An 11,246-nucleotide genomic window follows, 5' to 3' on the forward strand; every position below is an offset into this window, starting at 1 on the left:
CCTGTAGCAAGCATTTTTCAATCCTAGCGCTATTAAATGTGAATGAAGTTTTGGGAGTTTTACCATCAATTGGAATCATCTTTCACTTTAATCTGCCAGACCCGTGTACTGTACATGTGTAGTGAGGAGTAGTTTATGTACTCCACACCATTTCTCTACTGTGTTCTATTACTAATACTTTTTGTTTTGTCTTCTTTTGTTTCCCCAGACTACATATCCAATCAGAATGGTGAGCCAAAATCTCAGCACAAGGGACAGAAAGTCAGCACTTACTCCCACCGAGGACCCTTTTAGACACCCACCAGGCAACCAAGCAGCAGCATATGAAAGCAAGAGCTGTCAGCTGTCTAATTTGTGTCTGAGCAGCCTTCTGAAAGAGAAGGAGATTGTGGAAGCCATCAAGCACACCCGAGGCACATATGAAACCCTGGCCTCAGAGGCCACCCAGAACGGTTTGGCTGTCACAGCCCCTAGCACAGCAAAGCCACCATCCAAGGCCGACGGCTTCCCTGTGTTCTCAGGAGTTCCAAAAGACCAAAGTGCTGTGCCTCGGCAGCACACCACCTTCACAGGGAGACTGGGACAGCCCCCGAGGGGACCCATCTCTTTACACATGTACAGCAGAAAAAACGTTTTCCTCCACCACAATTTACACACGGCAGAGCTACAGACTTTAGGTCAACAAGATGGCTAACAAGGTGTTTATTTTCTTGCCATGGAAGGAGAGTTGATTAAAGAGGGGTGTAAGCTCACCTAGACCTCTGTCTTCAGTTCTCATCTGCTGCTACTTTCATGTGAAAAAAAAAAAAAACAAACTTTGGAGGTTCCATATTTTCCCACCTTGTACTGAGGCAAAAGAATGAACAAGATTGTTAAATAACTGGGCTGATTTGTTGTGCAGAAGTCACCATGAGTTTAATAAAGGGGACCATTTGGCTGGCACTGTTAGTCCAATATTGGCTAAATATATTTTACCCCTCTGTATGTCACTATCATTCCCTGAAGTTCTAGAAGATGATCTTAATTAAAACCTGTATGTTTAATAATATTACTGTTAAAGTAGATGTGAGGAATAAATAGCTAAGTAATTGGTAAACCCTCTTGAATTTCATAGAGATTAGGGAAATAAGGAGTCAGAAATCTTTAAGGACCTTCTTTTTACACATTTCTTTTAAATACAGTGAAATTTGGTAACTTACAGGGTGTTACCACTTCCTGCTGTATTTGTTTCATGAGTGCCTCATGCTACAAGTGGAGGAAGTGATTGATTTACCTCTAACAGGTTCATAGAAAGTTGCCAGGTATTTGTAAATTGGGTCCCAGACTGAGGATGTCAGCTTGTTTCCTCAACCTTCCCTTCCTTCTTCACACTTTTATTTAACTACATTTCTCTGAGTGTTTCTTTTCTATGAGGGCATGTCAAGTTGTGATGATCTTTGTGCTTTACAGGCACTGTAGCACTCATGATGCGATGTGACATTCTGCTGTGTAATTCATCCTATAATTTCATTCCACTTCCCAAATCAAAAATGTGTGAAAGTCTAAAGAGGAATCATCTTATTACCCAGGCCGAACAACCTGCATCAGTCATAATTTCTGTGGGCTGTATCATCTGCACTTAAGGACCTGTTGGTTTACACCAGCTCAGTGGGTTTGTTAGTCTTGACATATTACAGACAAGTGAGATTAATTTATTGCCTGGTCTCACAGGAGTATGAAATCATCTGACCATGCCACAGAACTTGGAGACCTGTCGGTTGCAAAAGATCTGGTTTTCCCCTCTCAGAGGCTTGGGGGGCCTCAGTTACTCCAAACATGTGGCATATGTGAAACATGACACTTGGTTTACATCCTCTCTGATGCAGGGTAATCTATTTGAGTTGTAATGGCACGTGCAGTTAGTAGTTTAAAAATAATTTGGCACATTTAGGTGCTATTGAGGCAGATCTGAGACAAGTCACTTCTCTCTTTAACTGGTGATTAATAAGGAAAGACAAGGGTGCAGCAGATTCTCACACACAGAAATAAGCCATTGTGACTCAACAGATAGCATATAATGAAAAATAAGGCTTCTGTAGACACTAAAAATCTGCAACTTTTAAAAGTTTAGTCACATAGGCTATATGAAATGAAGACAAAATTTCGCCTAGTGTTATATATATCTGCTTCACTACTTAATATTTGGATTAATACAAGGAAATTGTATTAACAAGTCTTGCTTAAACTAAGGAAAAAAATAGACTATTATCTTGGCAGATATTCTGTAAAGTAATTTCAGCAGTCTGAAATTTCAGGCTTCTATGTATTGAGGATTTTATTTTTATTAGAGAAGAATTTATTGTATTATCTGATATTGAAGAGAGCAGGTTTTGTCTAAATATTCTGTAGTGATAATTTTGGGTATCCAGAGATGGATACATAAGAACCAAGAAACCAAGAAACATTTGCCAAAATTCTTCGTGTTCATGTATGCATTGCTACTGCCGAAACAGAATGTGCAAAAATTGCAAACACAGCTTTACCGAATTAACTGTGGCTATTCAAGACACCCAGTGCTGCATTGAAACTCATCATTTTAAGTCTACCAAACAAGTTCAAAATAGTAATAACATAACTTCACTACTCAGAATCTCTTCTTCTTCTTCTTAGCAATATCTTAAAGTCATGGTAGACTGAAAGAACAATTAATTCTTAATATCAATTCATTTCAGTATTGCTCATCTCAAGAGCTGATGTATACAATTCAATTTCCGATCTGTAAATAAATTATACAGACAGTGTAATCAAGGATACAAATGTACTGTACTACATTTTAAAAAACAAAACAAAAAAATACCCTCTTCAGTTTTAGGTTATGTACTGTATCTATAGTTGTTTTTTTCCTGGGAAAATGGACTTTTGGATTACACTTTATTAAAAAAATCCATCTATTAACTTCAAAAATAGCATTTCAAATGCTACTATTTTCTTGGAGAAGGTTTTATAGAGCTGAAACTTTAAAAAACTGGAAAAAAACAGTTCAATAAAAGTGAGGGATATTTTTTAAATATCATCTTGAAGCTGTTTTGTATCAGTATTTTCAGCATTTTTATCTTATTTGTAATACTAAGTGTAAATCTCATCCAGAGAAGGGTATTAGCCACATGTTAATGTACAGTGCAGCAGTAACTGTAAAAGAGGTCCTTTCTTTGGTCCTCTCATGTATATAGGAAATCATAAAGCAACAGCATGTGGACATTCTTGCAGTGAATTGAATTCTTTGTAAAAAATCTCTAGTTTTTTAAGAGTTCCATGTACAAAATGATTTATACATTTCTCCAAGGCTGTACATATCCAAAGACATGACACCAGGGGAAAAAGGCATTTATTATTTTTTTCCATGGATGTACCTTTCTTCCCTTCTTTTTTTTTCTCTTTCTGTACAACAAGGTGTAACTGCAAAGTTTCTGCTTGAAATTACTTGTTAGTTCCATGTCTTTCAGTGTGATAGAGGGCATTTTAAGGAGGAGGAAATCCCCAAAGAAAAACTGTTTCCACTTGAAGCAGTGTCTGTCCCACTTTCTTAGAGCAGTCACTTGGCAAAAGAAACCTTGGATCTGTGCCCTAAATATTTTTTTAATAATTTACCAGAGCCACACCTGAAGTGTGCTTATCATCATCTCTAGACTTCCCCTGCCTAGGACATGTTCATAAGATACAATAAAATGCTAGGGCCAGCCCTGGTCATAAATTCTTGAGATGGAAGGAAAACATTTGTCCAATACTGTTTTTATGTTTGGCTTTCAGAGCAGTGGATAGCAGTTTTTGTATACCTTGTGTGTGTAGATGAAGCTCAAGCTGTATGCTTGTGCATACTGGAAAAAGAAACCTTGCTACAAAACTCTCCTCTATTTAGGCTACTTAGCAGCCTATGAAAGCATCCAGCAACAGAAATTTCTGTCACCTTTTCAGGCATGCCAGCCCTCTCTAAGTAAAATGAAACAGCCAGAATAGATGCCTTTACTTCAGTCCACACTCTTACTGGTTTTTATTCCACACACCTCCACATAAATGTTAGATGGGTTTTCCTTATGTGGCTTTTTTTTTCTGGAAATTGTGAAAGGGTGTATATCCAGACTAAGATGTTCCAATGATGTTTAGATAAGCATTTGAAAGCTTACCAAAATGTTCATGTTTGTCCTACAGGTTCATTCCAGTCATTACAGGTGCATTACCAATAAAAATCGGTGGTTTTCCCTTTCCAAAAAGCCAGTTTGGAAGTAATGATTTCTGTCTGTGCTGATTCACAGCACAGCACAGTATAAGTATCTTATACTTATTGTATCTTTATACTGTTAAATACACAGTACACTTTTCAGACTAATAAAAGTAAGGTGTTTACAAATCAGTACTGTACTTTACATGCCCTAAGAGTTGTGCCCTATCTCCGCTGGTTTGATTGGTATGACACTGACTTCTATTAGGTTCTACCGAGTTAAGTCTCTGATGGTTGGGACTGTGGCCTTTAATCCATCTAGTCTCAGTTTATGCACAGGAGATCTCTAAATCTGGAAATCTTTCCTGGTTCACAAAAAAGACAAGAAACTACTTAATCTAACAAAAACATCAAATCATGATCTGTGGTGAATGCACTTCTTTTTCCCCTTCACATTCAAAAGCAAAAAAACTCTGCAAACCCCTTTGTACATCTACACAGTTCACAAATGAATTAGAGTAACATCTAACAAAATGCAACATCTTGAAATAAATACTTGGAGAAAAAAATACAGGGGAGTCTTCTCACAGATGTTTGTAAAGTTGATAAGTTTGTCAAGATATTGGGAACTTCTGTATCTGAGTGCAGTAATGAAATATGTTCTATGGCCTCTACCACTGTCACTCTGATGAATTTTTTTGGAGGGAGAGTTTGCTGTTTGAAGCTTGCTCTACACAAAGTAGGCACTACAGTGTGAGAAAGTACATTTAAAGTATCTATGGAGGTCTTCTCCCAGCTGGGAGAAACACACAGCATTGCTTCCAGGATGTATCTTAGTGTTCTTCAGCCAGCAAGAAGTTGACAGAGATTCCTCAGAACAGCCTCAAATCATGCAGACCACAACTGTCTTTAAATGGACTTGACTTTAAAATATCCTGCATAAGGCACTTCTAAAATAATATGGAAATTTCAGCAACTGCAGAACACACCTTGCAAGGTTGTTGGGTTTTTTTTTGTTTGTTTGTTTTTTTGGGGTTTTTTTGGGTTTTTTTTTAATAAAAAGGCCATGTGCTGGTTTTAACATTGTAAACTCTGTTTGGAACTTGCTTGCCCTCTGGTGATCTTCCCAGGATGTGAGAGTTTATCCACTGTAATGGATATGATCCCAACTCCTCACAGTATAAAGACATTGGATATCCTCCCTGAGGAGTTTGACATTTGCAATGTATTTTTAGTCTAGGAGAATTATCTGGATTTAATTATCTTCCTTCAAGGATCTTCAGTTGTTGCAAAGTCCGTAGAAAAGAAACTTACTTATTGAAGTATTTTGGAAAGATTTTCTGGTTAATTTTTATTTTAAAATACATTTAAAATTTATCTCCATGTATCTAAAGACAAGAAAATAAAAAAGGAAAAGAAAAAAACTTTTATCAGCATATGTTTCCCATAAATCTGTGATTCTCACTAGCCACAGCTGTCACTTGCATTCCGTACAGCTGTGAAATATTTTTGGATTTGTTGTTTTTGTTGCCTTCATTACCTGGAAATCATAACCTCTAGTTCTGGGGATTTTTTGCCATCAATCCAGTACTTGAAACACACAGGGAAGGCTGTTGAAGTTTTCTGCAGAAGTAATCCTGCTACTCTGAAAGCAGTGCAACAGGAAAATACCTGGAGGTCGCTGTGCGTTTCCTGGGGATGGAAAACCTATTCTGAGTGATCTTAACTATGAAGGATTTGTGAGAACCTGATGGAGGTGGCAAATATCACATCTGTTTGGTTTCTACATCCACGTAGAGGTTGTTGAACAGAAAATACTCCACTGAGAAGATTTTTCTAGTGGGCAAATACTGTCTCCTTATATTCTGTATCATGACTGTTTCTGTCTCTCTGGACTTCAGGAACATTTCCCTTAGGTATGGAGTTACGATGACTGTGAGACAGGCTGCAGCTCAGTGTTGTTTCTGCTACGAGAAGGCTCCAATGGATTTTTTTTTTTTTTATTTAAAATATCTCACCTATTTTTCCCTGTTATATCTCAAACATATCTCAACATTTTCCCTCAGAACTGCTGTGCTGTTGGGGCAGTAGAATGCAGTGCATTCACAGAAAATGTCCCTTGCCCATCTGGGTAGGCTGCTGGTGAGATGAGGTCACAGCTGATTTGCATCTACTCAAAAATTGTCAGACTTACTTAGGCACCTACATAGACAAATACATTGCCAGGTTTGACCCTGCTTTTTGTCACATTGAAAAGGCCCTAATAATGTAGTTTTACAATGCATATGGGTATCAACAGTAGTAGTAGAATTTTAATTTATTTTGAATTTTCTATTTTATGTCAATGCACTTTATATAATGGTTTCAATATGAATTACACAAGGACTTTTATTTTTTTCTAACCTAAACTTGATTTCAACAGGGTTCAGACTTCTCTACTTAAATTTAAGCATGTAAGCAATCCCATAAAACAGTCAAATCCCTCTTCTTTAAAAACCTAACACACAAATATTTTTTCTGACATAATATCATTCATGTTTGTTGTTTGAAAGGTATGATGTATAAAAACTATTTTTACTTATATCTAAATATAACTACTTTTCAAACACTCCACATAAGTAGAAAATACAAGAAACAGCCTTCATACTAAAGTCACTTGTCCAGCCATACCATTAGGGTTTGTTTGCCAAAATATTATTTTCTTTTTAAAGAAAATCTGTTTGTTTTCCATGGTTAAGAATGTGAAAAAAAAAATCTTTTAGTACATGCTCTACAGAATATGTAGAGAGATGACCAATATTGCCAGGAGAATATAAGCAATCAAAGTCCTTAATCAGTGATGCATCTGATGTGTTTTAAGCAAGAGGATCAACAGGATATAAAAAAAATTTGTGTAGGAGGAGAACAGATGTTTTGTTTCTCAGAAAAGTCTAATGGAAGGGTGAAGGCTGACAGATTAATAGCTCTTTTTCTGTTCCAGGGCTGGTGCTGCAGAGCCATTTGCTGTGAAATAACACTGAAGTAATATATTTATGAAGTAAATCTATTGGAATAACAAGACATGAGATAAAATGCTTGCGTAACACTCCAAAGTATGGCTCAGGGTACTTCCATAATTTGATCAAACAGCATCTGAGTGAATTTACATCCTTTTATTACCAGGGTATTATCTTTATCTGAAGGATAAGTGTAAGTGGAACAGTTCAATTTGCATTGTAACATAGAAACAATTCAGACAAAAAGAATAAATGAAAGTATTCTATCTCTAAGGTCTTGAACTTTGTACAGTCTTCTCTAACTATTTGGAGCATTTTTATGTAATTTTATTTCATGCAACTGTGGTAATGCCCTTATGTTGGGCAACAAAGAGAAAACACTGAAGAGAGTCATGACCCTGTCCCTACATCAAGAGCTGCACTTGGTTAACAGGATCACAGTTTTGGTTTTCCTTTCCAATGAGGGATCAGGGATCTTGTGAGAAAACCTTCATACAAGCATCCCCACAAACAGCTTGGCCTATGTGAATTAGGCCAAGGGGATAATTAAAATTTTAATTTAAAAAATTGATTAAAATTCTGGCTATTTTTGAAAATATGTTCTTTAGTACTGCTGAGGGCAATTAGAGAGCTTTGGGCATTTTTCTATAAACAAAATTGTTCTGCTCCATGTATTAAAATTGGAAATTTTATCATATCATATTATTTCCTCATTAAGAACTTGTCTGTGAGTGTCCTGCTGTCCAGGATGATATTTTTTAAAACTACTGACCACTATAAAAATTTAATAACTAATAAGACGTTGAATTTTCTATTCTGTGCTACTAAACATCCATTTAATTTTAATGACAGTATGCAGCAAGGCTATTTGTTATATACTTTTGATTTTTTTTTTTTATATAATTGTCAATACTGTAGAGATTACTTAAATTAGAGACTTTAAAAGAACAACACAGATGGGAAAAAGGGGAAAAATATTAACTTGAAGGTAAAGTATATGTAATGCACTGTTGAAGAGTGTTGAAGAGTAAAGTTCTGTGGGAGACAAGGTAAAGCTTTTTTACTGAACACACTCCAGTCAGTCCAGATCACTTTGCTGATTTAGATGGTAACTTAGATTTAAAAGGAAAGAAATGAGAATATTTTTACTAAAAGATACCTTAACTTAAAAATCAGCTTGGAGCAGAATTTGCAATAGTGAAGGTATTTGCCTCAAGGAATGGTCTGAAAAGAAAGCTGTAAAATATATCTAAATTCTGATTAAACAAGTTCATTAGTGATTTTAATGGTTTTACTCTACAAAGCCATGAATTGGTTAAATTCATTCTTATCTAACAGGCAAATACTTTGTAATATTTAAGAATTGCCAAGGCATAACCCTAACTTTTGACTTTAGTACTACACATCCTCTGATTTTTTTTTCTGTTGTTTTTTTAATTATTTTGAGGCTTTGTAACTCCTGTGCAGTAAGAATCTGATTGTTTCAAATTCAGTCATTTTGCACTGACAAAAAACAGATATGTAGCCTTTAGGTGAGAACACTGTTGTGTTTGAAGAATATCAAGCAGCATTCTGTTGTTTTTTTAAATCAGATTATTGGGTAAATAATTTTTGCAGATTACTCTGAAGAGTTATGGCAGTTTGTAAAACAGTTCTGTGAGATTGTATTGGTATCATTTAATGGTCATTTGTTTGTTCCTGGTTTTAGTTGGCATTATTTTTCCTTCTATGTTTTATGGAAAGAAATATTATTTTTGAATATTTGTACGGACTTTTAACTTTAAACCTTATTGTAGAGGTTCACATTCATATATTTCCATATTTGAAATGAACATAAAGGGCTCTTACAGGTTTTTTCATTTCATGCTGCTGAAATTTTATTTGTTAATAAAAATCCTGTGTTCCAAGATGAGCCTGTTGGTTTTGGTTTTGTCTTTGAAATAGCTCATATTTTTTTGGCATTTCTTCATACTTTTGCTGGGAAATACATATTGCACTGTAATAAACACTAATTCTTTTATGGCTTAATGCTATTAGCAATCTGTCACAATCAAGAGATGTATCATTTTTTCTTGAGGTTCTTTAATCGCTTAATGAGAACTCCAGGTTGAAGATATTTGATACTGTGCTAATAATAAAGTACAAACAACTGTGAAGAGCATGCTATAAAATCTAAAAGGTTATATACAAAAATTCTACTGTTTTGCAGGAAAAAATAAACATTCTGCCTTGGTATTTTGCAAATTCCTTATTACACTATTTCCTGAGTGTCCAAATAATTTTGCTTACAAAACATTTCTCAATTCTCTACTCCACTTCTCAGTTGTTCTTAGTGTGAATATAGTAATTTCCATAAATAAAATTAGGCTTTACTTTTGGTTTTCTTCTCTTTGGCATCTTGTTCCACTATCTTCTTTTGCTTTTACAGTATTTTACAAAAATACGGTGTGTATTTTTGTGTTGTCCATCCTAGTTTTTAACTAAGGATGTTATAAAGCACTCCTCCACTTTGCTTCATTTTTCCACATCTAAATGATATGTCTTCACCTTCAAAGGCCAAAATCATTCATATTACTTCAATTCAAATATAGAAAAAATAAGCAAACTTTCACATTTGTAAGGCTATAAAGTATTTTTCATCACTAACAGCAGTATATAAATGAAAGAAGCAAAGAAGACCAAAGTGATTGCTCATTGTGTCATAATGGAGTTCCATTTCAGCTTTTCCCTGCATGTAAATAATTCTTATGGGCTGTATTTTCAGACCAGGAGGTTTATTTGTTGGGAGGGGTTCTGGTTATTGGTTTGGGTTTGTTTGGGGTTTTTTTTACATCACTACCAGTGCACAATTTTCAGTGCCTGCTTTGAAAGCCTCAGCTCAGCTTCCAATTCTTCATCTAGAAATGGCTGCAGCTCATTTCACAGTACTTAGATGCCTACTATTCTCTCAGTAATACTGTTTAAAATATATGTCCCACTCTAAGCTGCTTCTTCCTGTTGCTATCCACTCTTGAATAGCTACTCCATTTCAGCGCTGTTCACAGGAATTCTTTGTAGCATTTGGGTCCCTGGCAGGAATATGAAGCCTAATGGATTATTTGACTTTATAACTTTATATATAATCTTCTAAGGAAAAATAAAACTGAAATAGTAGAAAAGTTTTAACTGATATTTTTCTGTGAATTTAAGTTACTGTATTATCAGCCTTCTACTAAATGAAGCTAAAGAAGCATCAAATTAGATGCAAGTGCTGGAAAGTGGAAGATTCTTTGAAATTAGCACAGGTTATGCAAAGTGCTTGGGAGCTAAGGCAGCTTTCCCACATCACTTCTGTGAAACTTGATTGTGTCCAAAATAACAGACAGCTTAGTCTTTGTGTTGTGATGGGCTTTAAAGTGCCTGAAAATGTTTTCATAGTTACATTATATATGTTTTCTTACTTCCTTGTAAAGTGTTCTCTTCCTTTATGAAATGACAGGACAGCAATTTATTCCCTATCACAAAAATACCTCAAAAGCTACTGATGACTGAGAGTGAAACAATATTCATCAGACAGCAAAGTAATTCCTCAATTAGCTTGTATGTATTCATAATATATTATGTTGGGATATCTCAAAAAAAATATGAATGTTGTTGCTTTAGAAAAACTGCATATCAGAGAATGAGCTAAGCCTTAGGCATAGTTTCAGATTGAAAAAAATACTAATATGTAATTAAAGGAAATTGATCTCTGATTTTTCAAGTGTTGGAAGCACATTAATAATCAGCATAGCTCGATTTCACTCAATGACAGACATTAAATACTTTATCTAAGCATTAAACGTTATTCAGAAAAATATTGCATGCAGTGACTAAGTGCAAGTCAAAGTAGCAGCAAACATGATTACATCTCCATGCAGCACTCTTGCAAGCAGCCTGATGTTGTGCAGAGCAGTGTCAGAGGAATCAGCATCTATCCGTAGGCTGCTCTATTCCAGCCCTGCTTGCAGCACTGGCTAGATGCAGATACTGCTCCAAATTACATCAGTTATTTTAATCCATTCCTCCTTCCACCC

The 11,246-nt window shown here is 35.5% G+C and overlaps 1 protein-coding gene across 2 annotated transcripts in view; it reads left to right on the top strand.

Moving 5' to 3' along the window:
- The window catches only part of CCSER1 (coiled-coil serine rich protein 1), a 607,763-nt gene extending 606,834 nt beyond the window's left edge, over positions 1-929 (top strand). The window contains exon 10 of one of the 2 annotated variants that reach the window (XM_053976370.1): positions 209-929. In XM_053976370.1, the coding sequence (XP_053832345.1) occupies positions 209-694 (486 nt within the window). In that variant the 3' untranslated portion in view covers positions 695-929. The remainder of the gene's footprint in view (positions 1-208) is intronic. The other variant, XM_053976371.1, reaches the window with a different exon arrangement.
- Positions 930-11,246: the final 10,317 nt, after the last annotated feature.

This window comes from Vidua macroura, chromosome 4 (assembly GCF_024509145.1).
Source record: "Vidua macroura isolate BioBank_ID:100142 chromosome 4, ASM2450914v1, whole genome shotgun sequence".
NCBI classification, from domain to species: domain Eukaryota; kingdom Metazoa; phylum Chordata; class Aves; order Passeriformes; family Viduidae; genus Vidua; species Vidua macroura.